Here is a 16,124-nt window from a genome sequence, read left to right as displayed (position 1 = left end):
GGGTGCAGGGGTGAGGCCCGCGAGGGGGCGGGGTCTGAGGGCAGCAGGCGGTCAGGACGCGGGCTCACAGAGCAGCAGGACGACGCTGGCCAGCACGACGACCAGGGCGCCCAGGCTGACGCCCACGCCCCCCGCCCGCCAGGCAGCGGCTCCCGGCAGGCAGGTGCCGTCCGGGCCGCAGCGGCACACAGTCACGTTCAGGGGCTGCTCGCGCCGCTGGGGCGGCTGCCCGGAGTCNGGGGCCTCCCCGCCAAAGGCCCCAGACCCTGCCCCTCCAGGGCCCGCCCCGCCCCGCCCCTTGCTGCTGGGAGAAGCGGCCGGGTGGGTGGAGAGCCCGCGGTCTGGGGCCTCAGTGTCCCCATCCTCCCACCGGGGGTGATGGTCCCCGCCCCACGTGAGGGTGCTGCGGAGCCAGGACACGGCGCTGAGCACACTTGGGGCTCAGGTCTGCACCCTCGGGACTGTGTGCGGGAGAACCCACCGTTAACCTGGGTGATGCTCCAGTTCCGGGTCAGCTCTGGGACACCGGGACTCAGCTGAAAGTGGAAGGGAGCCCCGTGGGGGGGCAGGTCCGCATCCGTGGCCCCCAGGAGAAGGCCAGAGCCCTGATCCGGCTTGCTGCACACACTGCCAGATGGTGGGGACAGCTCAGGGGCGTGGTCATTGACCTCCAGGATCTCAATGGACAGGGTCCCGGTGGCCGTACTGGGTGGGGAGGCTGTAGGCAGGAGAGGCCTGGTGGGCTCCGTGCCCTGCTGGGGCAGACGGCCCCCACCCCCNCGCTCCGAGGAGCCGGCCCCGTGGCCTGCACAGCCCTCAGCCCCTGGGCCGAGGCAAAGGTGGCCAGCCTGGGCAGGGAGCCCAGGAGCCCAGGCACAGCTTGGCACTCACCATCGTCGTAGGCCAGGACAATGGCCCGGTACCAGCCATCCTTGAGGAAGGGTGAGGCGGGGCTGAGCACTCGCTGGGTCTGGATCTGACCTGTGGCTCTGTCCACTTGCAGCCAATCATCTGGGTCATAGTCCTTAGAATAGCTGTTGGCCAAGGAGGGGACAGAGCGACCCTGACCTTATGCAGGACCCCAAGAGGTGTGGTCATACATAAACACGCATGTATACACACACCACACACGTGCATCCCATCGGCACACGTACTGCATGTACTTGTTGCACACGTGTATACACACCATATGCACTCATGCGCACCCCAGTCCCCTGACTGCCCTGAGCTGGTGGTTTCTGTCCCCATTGACAGATGAGGAAACTGAGGCTCAGGGAAGGCAGGTGAGGCCTTCCAGGGCCCCACGGCCCAGGGCCCCACGGCCACTGAGTGCCACAGCCAGGCTTCATTGCGTGGGCCCCGTGGAGGCAGACACAGATCCCCAGGGCCAGGCCTGGGGGTGAGATCCAAGACCCGATCGGCTGGCCCCACGCAGCAGCTGACCGGAGGGGACAGGGCATGGCCGGAACAGGCTGGTGTCCGTGCGTGCCAGCCAGCGCCCAGCCCTGCCTCATGGGACAAGCTCACAGAGACATGCACACACGCACAGGACTTGAGGCCGCAGGGACCCTCGGAGACGCTCAGGCAGTTGTGCCCTCCACCCCCTCTCGGGAACCCTGGCCGGGAAGTGGACGAAGGAGGCCATCGGCTCCCTCTGCCGCGCCCCTGCGGCCCCCACCTGAGCCTCTGCAGCTGCTGTGTGTCAGGGTCATGGGCAGAGAAGGTGGCCACCGGGGTTCCTGGGGGCACCCCCTCCGGCAGGCTGGTCCGCAGCGGGTTCTCTTGGAACACGGGCGCCTCGTTGACGTCCCGCACCTGCACGCTGACCCTGGCCTGGCCCCGCTCGGGCCTGGGCGCGGCCGCCTGCAGGGGCGCCTCGTTCTGCACCGCCACTCGCAGCTCGTACTGCTCACAGCTCTCGTAGTCCAGGGGCTGGGGGCGGGGCGCAGAGCCGGTGGTCGCTCAGCACCCCGGCCCCCCCCACATCCAAGGCGCCCGGAGGCAGCTACGGGGCAGGGCGAGGCCCCCACAGTGGGGCCGCCGCCCCTTCGGTCTCTCCTCACAGCCCCTACCTTCCCTTCCCCTCTTTAGCCCTGCAAAAATCAGAACTATTCAGGACCAAAAGCTGCGAAGGATAATGCAAAAATGACAGCCACTCGTCACTCAGAATGAGTTTGTTAGATGTTGTGCGTCACTCGGTCGGGTGGTCCTCCCCGGTGACCCAAGCCACGCTCGCCGGGCGTGCCGAGGGGGCCAGGACTGGGGCCAAATTGCCCCCCACAACATGCTGACTCTAAATCAAGGTTGTCCCAGGTGACCTGAGTGGCCCTCGTCCGAGCTCAAAATCCTCAGGAACAAAACTGAGACTTTCCTGAGGAGGAAGGATTCAGGTCCCGAGCTTCCAGCCCGCTGGCCAGCCCTGCGAACCCCGCTTCCGGCCCTGCGAACCCCGTTCGCGTGTCAGCATCTAAGCAGGTCTGCACCCGTGCGCCCTGCACACCTGAAGAGGCAGGACTCCACCGACGAAACCCGGGCCCTGGGGGGCCTCCTCTGGCCCTGGTGCCCTGGGGCTGGCGTGGTCCACGCCCAGAGCCCCAGCGTGCCCGGGTCCCCCAGCACCCTGCTCTGCCCCAAACGGGGTCCCCCTGAGCTTGGGTCCAGTGGCCAGCCCCCCACTGGGGAAGCCGCGCGCCCCCCTCACCTTCACCACGGACAGCACGCCCTCATTGGTTTTGGGGTCTGTGCGGACTGCGAACTGTCCCCGGGGGTCTCCCTCCAGGATGGTGAACACGGCGGCCCAGTTGGGGGAGCCTGGCAGGTCCCTGTCCTCCACCGGGAGCCGGCCCACGTCCACTCCGCTGACGGCTTCCGCGGCCTCCATGAAGAACTGAAGGAGCCGGGCCCTCCTTACTGCTGGGCTGCGGGGGCGCCCCCTGCTCCCTACCCCTGCCCTCCCAGGGAGCCTCCCGGGCTTGTGGCCTTGGGAATCAGAACCCCGTGGGGGCACCCCATGAGCATCGTCCGCGCACTCAGCTGCACGCCAGGCACCCTGTGAGCCGCCTGGTCCTGGAGGCCGGGGCTGGCCGCTCGGTCCCACATCCAACGTCCCGCACAGCAGCGCGGAGGCCAGACTCCCTCCTGCTGCCTGAGGGCCACCGACGGGTCTCCGGGGTGTCCCCCAGGGTCTCTGCTAGCGTCCCCGTGTCTGGGGGCGCACAGGCCACTACTCTAACCTGTGCTTGTCCTCAGACAAGTCCCTCGTCTCTGTCAGGAGCTGGGGAGGGAAGGACGTCCCGGCGTGGGTGTGGGCGGGGCCAGTACCTCGTCCCTGGTGAACCCAGGGGCGTTGTCGTTGACGTCCTCGACGGTGATGATGGCCGCGGCCGTGGCGGTGAGCCCGTCTCCAGACATGTCCGCCACCTGCAGGGTCAGATTGTACACGGCGACCACCTGGGGGCAGAGCAACGTGCAGTCAGGGGCCCCAGCGGGCACTGTGGCGGGGGGGCAGTCACCCCCGGGCTGGGCCCCCAGGAGAGCCATGTGCCGTGCGCACACGGGCCCCTGCCCGGCCCTGGGGCGAAGTGTGCTGCCCGGTTCTTGGGGTCTGACCACGGCACTGCCAGCCCCGACTCTGGCCCAGCGACGAGTGTGCAGGCGGTCAGTTACCCAGGTGGGTGAGCATTTACGGAGCACCCACAGCATGCTGGATGCTGAGCCGACAAGCTGGGTCCCTGCATTGAGGGGCCACATCCAGTGGCAGAGAGAGAGGCTGATGAAGACCACCTAACGCAGCTGTGACCAGACAGAGCTGTGTAAGTAGCCACGGGGAAACCAAGGAGGGCTTCCTGGAGGTGCTGAAGCTGCAAAGAAGCCTGGTCATGAGGGACAGCAGGAATCCCGATGGAGGAAAAGTGTGCAAGGACAGAGAGTGACGGTTACTCCAGAGCGTGACCGGCCGCCGTGGGGCCGCGTGGATGGCCCCACCCCATGCCAGGACGCCTGACGGCTTTGCAGGCAACAGGGCGGGGTACACTGTGGGCAGAAAACACGCAGAGGCCGCTCCCCCATCTCCCCGGCCCTGACCCCACAACCTGCTGTGAGACACGGGTGTCCAGAGCCACGGTGTGCGTCTGCAGCAAGCGGGAGCCCCCTCTACTGGGTCCGGGGGACAACTGGGGTGGGCACGGCTGGGGCGGAGGGCCCGGCTTGAGGTGAGCTGCCCCGTCAGCCTCAGAGACCAAGAAGGCGGGCGGGGAAGCGTCCCGGGCCGCCCGGCCCCCAGCCTGCACGGCGGTGCCTCACCTCTCGGTCCAGACCCACTTGCACGGTGCGTATGTCCCCCGTGTGCTCGTCGATGCTGAAGCGCTGGGGCCCCCCCTGCTCCAGGATGGAGTACCGCAGGGCTGCGTTGTCCGTCTCCGGGTCGTCAGCATCTGTGGCTTCGGCCCTGGTCACGTAGGTGCCTGGTAAGGACGGGGACAGGCAGGGACGACGCACGTGGGTGCCGGCCCGACCCCGGGACGCGTCTCCCCGTGCCAGGTCCAGGCCCCATTCGGCTGGAACGAACTCAAACATTCAAGCCGTTTGCCTCGGCCTGGTTGGAGGGGAGGCAGGGACGTCCGGTACACACGTTCGATCAAGAGCTGACGCCTGTGTCCCCCAGACACGGAGACAGCCCGCCAGGGCCCGAGAGCCCGGGGTCCGACGGGAGGAGCAGCTGGAAGCCTGGGCCCAGCTCCGAGCCGCAGGAACTCCCCACACGGAAACACAGGTGTGAGCAGCACACACACGTGTGCACACGGAAGCAGAGCTCCCGGCTCTGTCTGCCGCCAGGGCCTGACGGTGGCCAATCTGACGAGCCTCCTGTTGGCCAAACACGGACAATTTGGGCATCAAAGCAATGCCCGTAAGGAATTATAACTCACTGAACGAGTCAGACCTCAAAAGTCCAGAGTAACATAAACAAAAATAACATACACACACACGTACACACACAGGGGGAAGTGAAAGGCCTCCCACAGGCAGAAAGCCCGCTGACAAGTGGGGAAGAGACTTGGAAACCAGCTCTCGGCGCCTAGAACACGAACAGACCCGGACAAGGACCGTGAGCAGATGCTCATCCTGGTGGAAGTTTAAGGAATAACAGGAAACTAGTTCAGGATCTTCCGCAAGATGCCTATTAATTACAAGGGGAAACATGTAAAACTCACAGCAGAGGCGCCTGGGGGGCTCAGGTGATTAAGCATCTGACGTGGTTTCAGCTCATGTCATGATCTCACGGATCATGAGTTTGAGCCCCGTGTCTGGCTCTGCGCCGAGAGTGCGGAACCTGCTTGGGATTCTCTCTCTCCCTCTCTCTGCTCCTCCCCTGCTCTCTCTCAAAATAATAAACTTAAAAAAAAATCAGTGGAGAAGGCCGGAAGACACCCCCTAACAAGGCAAATCGAAGTCAACATCTGCAGGAATGGGATGTGTGTGCCTCCTGAGACGGTGCCAACGAGCGCCAACGAGCATTGGCGCTACCAACGTGCAAATCCCATCCAGCCACACAAACCCGCGTTCTTCAAGATGCCCGTAAGTGCTTCAGAAGGTCAGTGTTAGGCGTGACTAAGGAGGCGTGACACTCGTGCAGTGAAAACGACACTGTGGAAAGGAACTAAACACAAGTAAATGGAAACACATCCCATGTTCATGGATCGCACGCTAACGCTGTTACACGTCAGCACTGCCCACAGCGACCTGCAGATCCAGTACTCTCTCTATCAACACCCTAAGGACAGCTTTTTGGTTTGCAGACATAGAAAAACCGTTCTAAAATTCATGCAGAATCTCAAGGAAGCCCGAATCACCGAGAACAAAGCGGGAGGGCTCACACCGCCTGATTTCCGAGCTACTGCCAAGCTGCGGGGTCAGAACCGTGCGGTGCGGCCGTGCAGACACGCGCGGCCGGTGGAGGAGGTCCAGGGACAGACCGTCACGCGGCGGTCACACGGCCCGCTGCAGGGGTGCCCAGGCCGCCCGAGGGGGGGGACACGGTCTTCTCGGCAAACGGCGCTGGGAAACCGGGCGTCCCCGGCCCAGAGCGTGAGGCTGGACGCTCACCTCACGCCGTAGTGCAAAGCCTCACTCGAAGGAGATCAAAGACCTACACGTAAGGCCTAAAACGACAAACCTTAGACGACAACAGAGGCAGAGGTCTGACGACACCGGGTTTGGGTCCGATTCCTGGATGTGACGCCGACGGCACGGCGACGAGGGGGCGGGACGAACGGGACCCCGCGAACGCGCGGAGACGCTGTGCGCCAGACACTACAGCGGCGTCAGACCCCAGGCCCGGGGGCGCGAGCGCGGGTCGGGGTCTGCTGCGGCCGATCGGAGGTGGAGGGGGCCCTGGAGCTCAGCGGCAACACAGCTCGACCCGAAACCGGGCGGAGGACGCGAGAACGCTTTTCTCCAAATGAAATAAACAAATGGCCACAAAGCACATGGAAAGGTGTCCGGCCTCAGCTGTGGTTACGGAGATGCAAACCCAACCACGAGACACCACTTTCACACCCACGTGCACGGCTACCACGAAAAACCAGAGAACAAGTGTCGGCGCGGCCAGGAGAACCGGGGGCCCCGTGCGTGGCTGGCGGGGTGTGAGACGGGGCAGCTGCCGTGGAAAACAGCACGGTGGCCACTCAACTAAACACAGAATCTGCATATGATCCACCAACCCCACTTCTGGGCGTGTCCCCCAAAGAACGGAAAGTGGGAGCGTGAAGACCTATGTGCACACTCCTGTTCATGACAGTCACTGTAGCCAGGACGTGGAAGCCACCCCCGTATCTACGGGAGAAGAGACTAGCAAAGCGTGGTCCAGCCACGGAATGGAGTATTTATTCAGCTTTAAAGGGAAAGACCTGCTGACACGGTCTATAACACAGATGAGCCTGGAAGACACTCCTGCTCAGTGAAATAAGCCGTCACAGAAGGACAAATACTAGAAGATTCCACTTCTATGCAGTCCCTAGAGCGCCCCACATTATGAACGTATTTAATACCACTGAACTGTCCCCTTGAAAATTGTTAGGATGGTGGGGCACCTGGGTGGCTCAGTCAGTTAAGCGTCCAACTTCAGCCCCAGTTATGAGCTCACGGTTCATGGGTTCAAGCCCCGCGTCGGGCTCTGTGCTGACAGCTCAGAGCCTGGAGCCTGTTTCAGAGTCTGTGACTCCCTCTCTCTCTGACCCTCCCCTGCTCACGCTGTCTCTCTCTCTCTCAGAAATAAATAAAACATTAAAAAATGTTTAAAAAAAAAGAAAATTGTTAGGATGGTAACGTCTATGTGTATTTTAGCACGATAAAATTTTTTTGGAAAAAACAAATGTCAGGGTCCCGAAAACCTAACAGCTCAGGAACTACTCCAGGCGGAGAGAACAAAAAGGCTTTGGAGGTGGAGAGGGAACATAGTCCCAACCTAAGGATGCAAATAAGCAGATAATCCGCAACATAGTACTTAATCTGAGTTGCTCAGGCTGACGAGGGGCAGGGCGCCGTCTGTGGGGGCGGACGTGCAGGGGCTTCAGCTTTGGTGGAGCAGGGCAGGCAGGCAGCAGGTGGGGCTGGATCACCGGCCACGGAGACGCCCGTGGTCAGTTCTCGTCCACTGGCCCCCGGGGGCTTAGGAGGAGGACGGCAGGGAAAGCCCCCGAGGCTCGGTCACGGTCTGCCTGCGTTTGGGGCTCGGAGAACTAGCGAGCCCGGCNCCGCCTGCCTAACGGCCTCCCCCAGAGCAGAGCTCCTGCGTTCCCAGACGTTTGCGATTTCCCTTCCTCTCTCCTGTTCTTCACTCACAGAAGAGCAAGCGGAAAATAAAATCCACCCTCGACAACCACACGGCCCAGAGAACCAGATCTGCGGCCGATCAGGCGTTGAGGCCTTTATCCATCAGGAAGAACCAGGGTCAGGGTGTGGGGGCCTCTCCTGGAGAAGGGGGTCACTAGGCGGGAACAGGGGGCCCAGAAGCAGGGCGGGGACCCGAGGGGGGTTCTCTGCTCTCGTCACTGGGCTGGACTGTTCATACGTGTCCGTAGGAGCTTCCTAATTCTGACAGTTTCACTGCATCCAAGTTATTGGAGCCCGCTGAGCGCGCCGTGTCCACAGCCGCCGCGTCCACAGCCGCCGCGTCCACAGCCGCCGCCCCCAGGGAAGGGAAAACAAGCAACAAGTTCAAAGCAAACATGATAAACATCGCAGCTGTTGCAATTCTCTTTAGCTTTTTTGCAAGTCTGAAAGTGTGTCAAAAAGAAGTTAAAGAAAAAGAAAAGATTGTCATTTTAAGTCTTGAAATGTGAAAAGGGACACGAAGTAAACAAGCGTGCAGGCGCCCCTCCCCTGGGGCCAGAGCCGGAAGGACCGAGGTCCGTCCCACGGGAGCGGGCGAGGCAGGCGAAGCGGCCCGAGGACAGACCCTTGTGTTGTGTGTGCGGCCGTAGGTTCCTTCCCGGGGACAGACGTGGTCTGGAACCGGCCTGACGGCGTCGTGAGCGCGCTAAATCCACGGATTGTGCACTTTTAACTGGTCAGTCCCACTTCGTGTGGATTTCACCTCCGTGCAGCCGCCCCGCCGTCAGAGCCCGGCCACCCGTAAATCCTCACCGCATTTGGGAAGAGTTGGGTTTGAAATTTATATTGAAATGGGGAAGGGAGTGGAGCTGAGAGCAGTCCCTTCGCTGGAGAGTCTCTGCTTATTTGTGGGCTCGGACGGACTCAGATCCCCCCCCTCCCCGCGCAGCCCCCAGCCTCACCTGGCACTGCCCCCTCCGGCACCCGGCCACTGAACACCTGCTGCCTGAAGACGGGCCGGTTGTCGTTCTGATCCACAACCACGATCTCCAGGTCCGTGGGCTCCTCCAGGGTGGCTCCTCCCAGGTCCAGAGCAAAGGCCCTTAGCTAGGCAAGCAGAGAGCAAGGGCTAGTGCCGTGCTCCCACGATTTCGGTGGCTCCCACCAGGCCATGCAAAGGGACAGAAGCGCAGACTCAGTGTCCCGCTGGAAACACCAGTGTAGACAGGCGAGAAACGGTGTGGGCTGGGCCGAGTGTGCAGCAGATGAGACCTCCCCGAAGAGCAGCCTGGTTGCCCACAGCCGCCGTGCTGCCCTGCTCGCCTTGGCTGCCGGGAAGCTCACAGCTATGTTTTGTATGAGACTGAAGGCACAGTCTCACTAGCGTTCCCACTCCCTCCCTTCTGCTAATCAGTACAGGCTCCTCTAGGAGCGCAGTAAACCCGTGAAATGAAAACCCAAGCCAACCCCTTTCGGGGAGCGAGTGTGCTATCATGTCCAGGTAGGATCACTGTTTCTGACAACCCTCTGCGTAAGGGGCCCCAGAGCTTGTTCTCCAAGTCTGGAGGGAGCAGGTTCAGGGCACAGAAAAAGCAAAGTCAGAAGCCCCCTCCCCCAGGGCAACACTTCGGAGAGGCCAGGCTGGGGGGCGTCAGGCTCCCTCCCTTCTCCAGCGCCCTCCCCCCAGCCTCTCTCTCCAACCTCACAACCCCATGGCCTCCAAGGGGTGGGCCCCGTGCACCCTCCCCAGAGAATCCAGCGACAGCTGCTACTAGGATGGGCCACACTGTGGGCTTCCGCACAACGCCCCTCCCCCACCAAACATGGTCAGGCGGGGGCAAAAGCAGGGTGAGGTGTGAAGAGTGCGCCCGTGTCCAGTGCTGCTTTCCTGGGAGGCTGAGCAGAGCGGCTCTGCTGGGGGCTCCCCAGGCCTGTTGGCTGGGCAGGACCAAGCCCCACCTCCAGGGACCTCAGTTTGCTCATGCCCATCTGTTAAATGGGAACATAACCCTGACTGTCTTCTCTGGGCTGCAGGTCCTGGTCCCAAATCCCTGTCCGCACCTACCAGTGACAGGCACGGGGCCTAACGACCCAACCCTGGGGCCCCAGGAGCCCCCCGCCAGCCCCCCCACAGCGGGCCCCACCCTGAAGCGGTCCGTCTTCTCCCGATCCAGCATGGCGTTCAGGAACACCTTCCCCGTGAACTTGTCGATGGAGAACACGCCCTGCGGCTCCTCGTCCACGCCGGGGCCCTGGATGCTGTACAGGACGCTGCCCAGCGGCTGCTTGTCCGACCTGATCTGCCAGGGAGGAGCCAGGCTGGGGGAGGCGCCCCAACCCGGTCCCTCCCTCTTCCCCGGCCTTGACCCCTCCCCCAGCAGCTGGGCCTGTGACCCGAACGGTTTGCTGTCCTAAACCACAGGCCCTCAGGGACCCTCCGGGGACAGCCCAGCCCCTGCTCTGCCCCCGGGGCCCCCTCACCTGCACCAGGGGGTACGGGAGACGCTTGTGGTTCTCGGATACACTGATGGGGGGGATGACCCAGGCCCTTCGCACACGGCCTGACGCAGGTGCCCGGCGCCAGGGGTACAGGGCACTGGGCCTCCTCTGCCCAGGGACCCCCAGCGACAGGTCCAGGCTCTGCAATGAAAGCACAATCAGCTGTCAGTCACGTAGCGAGCCCGGCGAGCCCAGCGAGCCCGGCGAGCCAGGCCTCAGGAAAGTAAAGCAGCCACCACCTCGGCCCCCATCAGAGCCCTGAGCTCATGGTCCGGGGAGACCCTGCAGCCACACCCCAAGCCTGGGGCTCCAAAGCCCTGCACGTGTCTCCTGTCCTCGCCTGGGAGCCCCTGGGGCCTGGTGAGTGTTTCCTGACTGGCTGGCGGGAAGCGAGGCCGCCGGGCCCCCACCTCCTCCCGGAGCGGCCCAAGGGACGGTCAGGCACCAGGTCCCGGGAGTGTGGGGTGCTGGGGGGCAGAGAGACTCAGCTCCGGGAACGGCCGCTGGGGGAGGCTCCCAGGGACGCTTTGTGTCAGAAGAGTGTGCCTAACGGGGTGGGACACCTCTCCCCTTCCCCACTGTTGGATCTGTCTGAAGAGAGGGCAAGGGGTCACCTGAGGGGGGTGTGGGGCTCCCCCCGAGGGCAAGGGGCCACATGAGGGGTGTGGGGCCCCCCCAGTGCCTCCAGGTGCCCCCCCAGGTGCTGCCCCGCAGGCAGGTTCGGAGGGGCTTTTCCAGGCTCCTGGGGGATGAAGGCGCATTGGGTTTCCAGGGTGTCAGCAAACTTACCTGAACCCCCTTGATGGGGGGGTGGTTCATGGGACCCAAGGGGTTGCGGTGCGACCGCAATACTGGGGGCTAAGCCCATGCTGTCCTGCCCTCCACAGAGCCCACCACCCCGGGATCCTCAGGGCCCTGGGGTGCTCTCCCCCTTCTCCACGTGCCCAGGGGGCCCTGGGGCTGCCAAGGGAAGATGGGGAGCGCGTGGCAGCTGTGCTCACCCCTCCTCCCCAGGGCACGTAGACACGCCCCCAGGCCCTTCCCTTGGCCAGGCTTTGGCCCAGAACTGGGGGCACTGGGAGTGTGGGGGGGGTACCGGTCAACAAGCTCTCGAGGCCCACTGGCAGCTCCCTGTGGTGAGCACACAGAGCCCCACTTCACAGTTCAGATGGGGAAACTGAGGCCCAGAAAAGGCACCCATCCTGCGGGTCAGGGGCAGGGCTGCCAGTGTAGACACCCCTGAATTTCCTGGGAAGGCCCCAGGGTCTTCGGTGGGGCGCTGGCTGGTCTGAGTGTCGGCTGGGGGGCTGTGGCCGGCCGGGCACGGGGGCTCTGGTTCAGGGGCCCAGAGTCTGACTGGACTTGGTAAGAGGTGGCAGCACTGGGGACAGGGTCTGGGGGAGGGGCTTGGTCATGTGCTGGGACCCAGCTGGCTTTGGCTGCTAGAGAATGCACCCTCGAAGGCTGGTCATGCCCTGACCCCCCCATTAGCAGCTGCACCCTGCCCTGCCCCCCCCAAGCCCCAGGCAGGACAGGCCAGCTGGGGGCATGCAGGGGGGGCACTGCCCTTCCGGATACCAGCCCTCTGCGCTCTGGGGATGACCCTAGGACCTCTCTGGCCCCACCCAGGCTGGGGGGTGCTCCCTTCTAGCTAAGGTGGGCAGGGGTGGCTCCCAGGGCACCTTCAAGGGGGGCCATGCTCCCTGGCTGCCCTTTGCCTCCCCAGTGCCTTGAGTTCACCCCCAGCCGCTGCCTTGCAGTCCCCAGAGAGTGGGCGTGGGATGGAATGGTTTAGTGGCCTCAGAAGAGAAGCACCATGGAGGAGTGGGGGGGGTTGGGGGGGGACACTGTCACCCCGTGTAACCTGCTGCCTCCGCTCCCCACCCCCCCCGGCCTCCGCACCACCCCAGGGCCAGCACGCAGTGCCTTCCACACACTTTGTAACGTTCACACGACAGCTGATCTCTCCCTGTGGCCCCCAGTCCTGGAATCCCCGTCTCCTCCTCACCTCCAGTCCCAGGGGCACCTCCACCTGCGCGGCCCCCAAGCCTGCCTGGGGCGGCTCGGCATCCCCGCCAAGTAGAGCCCTGCTGGCCTCTGTCATCGCGCTAGCAGGGACAGCGTGTGTCCCTGGGCGTCTCGAGCCAGCATGGAGCTCCGTGTCCGTCTCTCTCATCCCTTTCTCCCCCCTCCCCAGGCCCTCTCTCAGCCCTCACGGCCCCTAGAAACCCGGTTACCCAGAGTAGGGCTCAGAGAGGCTGAGCCATTCGCTTAAGCCCACACAGCCCGAGAGCAACAGACAGGAAGCCAGCTTCTGAACCTCCATCGCTCACGGGGGTGCCCCCCAGCCTCAGTGCGGGGAGGTGTGGGGGGGCGCTCCAGGGGTGGTCCCTGATCTCAGGCTCCTGGAGGAACACTGGGGGGCACACGCTGCCCTGTCCAGCCCACCACAGAGCCTCTGGCCGCCCCTTGCCCCCCTCTCTGCCAGTGGCCTTGGCTGACACTGTGGGATGCCCAGCAACGTGGTGGGGGCTGGTGTGGTCGTGGCAGAGCCTGGGACTCCGCGGGCCAAGTTCAAGAGGTCAGCAGAAGCCACAGAGCCTTGGCAGGGCCCCTGGCCAGATCAGAGGCTGCGGTGGGTGGGGTGGCCGGGCCGGGCCACAGCCCACGTCCGCCGTCCGGGCATTGCTCAGCTAGCCTCTGTCCTCCGGCCACCCCTTGCCAGGAGACGTGGCCGGCTGGGGAAGGGTCTGGGAGCAGCCTGGGGATCACGGGACATCTGGTGCCAGGACAAAGCCACACCGACGAAGCTCACACAGACCCCCCAGCACGTGGGCAAAGTGAGAAGGCACCACTGAGGGGCTGTGCGCCCGCCTCCACCGTCCACCGTGCTGCTCCCACGCCGGGCCACAACCGATGAGTGTCATGGACCCATTTCCCCTAAGTGATGCCCAATGATATCTTCACATTCATCCTTGGCCTTTCCCTTAACCAAGAACCCGAGAGAACAGTCTGGAAGCCACAGAGACACCAAGGCTACTACCCCTCACTGGGGCCCGCCCCCAGCCCGACACCCAACCCCAATGGCCTCTGAGTAACAAAGCTCCCCCCCCTCTTCCTCCCATGTAGGAACCCATTCTGCCTGGACGAGGCCCACGGCAGCCCATGGCTGGCTCGGAACAAAGAATTCTAAGCCATGGCGTAGTCCCCAGGAGCCTGGGAAGGAGCCGGGGTGCTCCCCCACCCCGGGTGGAGAAGCTGTTGACTGGGGAGCCTGGGTGGGAGGTGAGGAGAGCCCACTTCATCTCTTGGCACTGCTGGCCTTTAGGCGCCCCGGGGCTCCCTAAAATCACTGCCGAGAGTCAGCGGGCAGGCAGCAGCTGGGCCTGGGTTGGACCTTTGCTCCTGTGGCCCAGCTTCCATCGTTAGGGGAAGGGAATGTTTTCTAATTGTCCTGTGTCGCTGGGCGAACCTCAGAAAACGCAGCTGCAGGCCTGGGCTCGGGTGAGAGGCTGGGGCGTTAATCCCACACTTGCGAGCGCAGCGGCCCCTCAGCGGTGCTTCTGGCTCCTGGTTTGGTTTCTCAGGGTCTAGCAGCCGGCTGGGAGGCCTGGCCTGGCGCNGGAGGGCTGGCGGGCATCAGGCCCGCGGGGAACGGCCCAGCTGTCGCCCGGCCCAGAGAGGCCCCTGCATGTCGCCCCTGCAGCTGCTGCAGGCTTCAAAGGAGGGGTGAGGCCACAAAGCAAGGGGGTGAGCGGAGCGGCTGTCTCCCCCCCTCCCCCGCTGCGCTCCTGGGCTGCCCCGTCCACCTCCAGGAGAGCGAGCGGTCCAGGAGCCAGCTGCCCGCTGCTGCCCCCGCTCCTGTCACATTAGCGTGACCACAGGGTGTGGCCTATCTCTGCCGGGTCCCTGTTCCGGTACTTTCCCACATTGCCCTGTGGGGGTCTTCACACTTCAGAGCCCCCAGGAGTGCAGCTAAGCCGCAGCACTTTCCTTCCACAAACCATGTGGCTCCCCCGGATCCCCATCCCGTCGCCCTGAATCATCCAAGCTCTCCTGTCCCTCCCTCCCTCCCCCTGCCCCCCAAGGGCAGGCCCAGCTCTGGGGGCACTGAGGGCCCAGGGAGGGAGCCGAGAGGCCAGTTCTGCCAGCACACACTCTAAGCCCCCTCACTGAGATTTTAGGGGCACACGCAGGGGAGGGGTGTGCCTTGTCCCAAAACACGCAGTCAGCACCGGATCAGCAGAGCCCTGTCCCCAGGCCCCTCCTCCGACAGCCCGGCCTCGCCTGACCTGGGCGCTCCTGAGGTGGAGGAAGCGACGTCTGGAGGAGCCATCAGCTGCCCTGTGGTTGGATGGGAGGGGACACAGATTTGGAAGCTGGGCTGGAGGGGGNGCCACGGATGTATTTTGGGGGGGGTTGGGAAAACTCTCCTCAAGCACTAATCTGAGCCACACCGAGGGCAGGACTTGTGTCCAAGCTCCGTTGGCTGATTCCCCCCAAATCTCCAAAGCCTCCAGTTGTGGGGGTCCTTCCACAAGAGCCCCGCGGAGGAGAGGAATCTGAGGCAGAGCTACCCCAAACCCCGAAACGCAGGTCTCCGTCAAGGCGCCTGTCCCGCGTACTGGGTGTGGGGCAGGGTGGGGGTGGACTGCTGCTCCTACAGCGAGTGGGGAGAGGGCCCCAGAGCCGCGGAGCCTTCTGGAGTGGAGGCCAGTGCGGGGGCGGGGGGCATAGGTGCTGCGGGGGNCAAAGCCAGGGGTGCAGGAGACCGAGCTGGGGGGGTCCAGCTGGGGGCACCTGATCAGCTTCCAGCCACAGCTGGGAGGTCTTTGTGAGTCAGGGGGACTCAAGAGGCCCCGAGTGGGTGCTGGGAAACTTGACTGTCCCCCCTCCCCGTGTCTGGCACCATCACCTGTGGGCACTTGCTAAGCCCTCAAGCTCACTACCTGTCAAGTGCAAGGGAGCGGAGATCCTCTATTACGCAGTGTCCCCGGCACTGCCCAGCCCTGCCCCCGGCCTGCGACCCTGACTCAGCCTGCTCCCCGAAGGCAGGCGGGGGGCTGCACTCCCAGGCTCAGGCAAGCGCCTGCCCAGTCCAAAGGGCCACCTCGGCCCAGGATGCAAGGACATGTGGCCCCTTCCCAGGGGGTGTCCGTGGTCTGCGCCTCCCTCTACCCCGCCCTGCTCCTGGCTCCGAAAGAGCAGGGACCTGGGCCAGGTGAGGCGTGTGGGGGCGGCGGCCTGTGGGGGGGGGGCACCCCCANTCTGTTCAGAACTAACCAGGGTCATTGCCAGCCCAGCAGGACTGTCCTCAGGGAGCCCGGCTTCCCGGCTCCTCCAACTGGGGTGCTCCTGCCCCCAGCCCCCCCAGCTCTCCCCACAAGTCCGTAGGGTTGAGGGGCGCACTTCCAGGGGAAGGGCCGGCCTGCTAGGTGGTCTCCCGGCGGCCACCCGGCTTGGCTGCCCGTCCAGTTCAGGCGGAGGAGGTCACCCTTCGCCTCTGGACCCCTCGGGGCACAGAACACCCCGGACAGAGCTGCCCACCGGGCACCCTCGGCTCATGGGTCCTCCCAAAGGCGGCCAGGGCCAGTGGTCCCGGGAGCGCCCCACCGTAAGACGGAGGGCAGGGGGCAAGGGGCCCCGCGCGGCCAGACGCCTTACCTGGGCCAGCAGCCCGAGGGCGACGAGCAGCGCGGCGTCCATGGACTGGCGGAGTGAGGCGAGTGTCCGGCCGGCAGCCTCCCGCTCGGACACAACCCGGGCTGAGTGACAGCACAAGTGCGCGGGCTGCG

General features: G+C 64.3%; 1 protein-coding gene across 1 annotated transcript in view; it reads right to left on the bottom strand.

Annotated features, from left to right (window-relative positions):
• The window catches only part of CDH15 (cadherin 15), a gene marked incomplete at its 3' end in the record, with an annotated part of 17,586 nt that extends 1,516 nt beyond the window's left edge, over positions 1 to 16,070 (bottom strand). Inside the window, exons 1-11 of the mRNA XM_077754194.1 lie at positions 15,994 to 16,070; positions 10,312 to 10,470; positions 9,975 to 10,130; positions 8,793 to 8,937; positions 4,303 to 4,463; positions 3,322 to 3,450; positions 2,702 to 2,887; positions 1,679 to 1,932; positions 892 to 1,034; positions 431 to 718; positions 69 to 272 (exon numbers count right to left, since the gene is read on the bottom strand). Coding sequence (XP_077610320.1) covers positions 69 to 272; positions 431 to 718; positions 892 to 1,034; positions 1,679 to 1,932; positions 2,702 to 2,887; positions 3,322 to 3,450; positions 4,303 to 4,463; positions 8,793 to 8,937; positions 9,975 to 10,130; positions 10,312 to 10,470; positions 15,994 to 16,035 — 1,867 coding nt within the window. The remainder of the gene's footprint in view (positions 1 to 68; positions 273 to 430; positions 719 to 891; positions 1,035 to 1,678; positions 1,933 to 2,701; positions 2,888 to 3,321; positions 3,451 to 4,302; positions 4,464 to 8,792; positions 8,938 to 9,974; positions 10,131 to 10,311; positions 10,471 to 15,993) is intronic.
• Positions 16,071 to 16,124: the final 54 nt, after the last annotated feature.

The sequence above is a fragment of the Crocuta crocuta genome, unplaced genomic scaffold, assembly GCF_008692635.1.
Source record: "Crocuta crocuta isolate KB4526 unplaced genomic scaffold, BGI_CrCroc_1.0 scaffold61, whole genome shotgun sequence".
In the NCBI taxonomy this organism is placed as follows: Eukaryota; Metazoa; Chordata; class Mammalia; order Carnivora; family Hyaenidae; genus Crocuta; species Crocuta crocuta.
The sequence above is the reverse complement of the archived record's forward strand: the minus strand, read 5'-3'. Positions and strand labels throughout refer to the sequence as shown.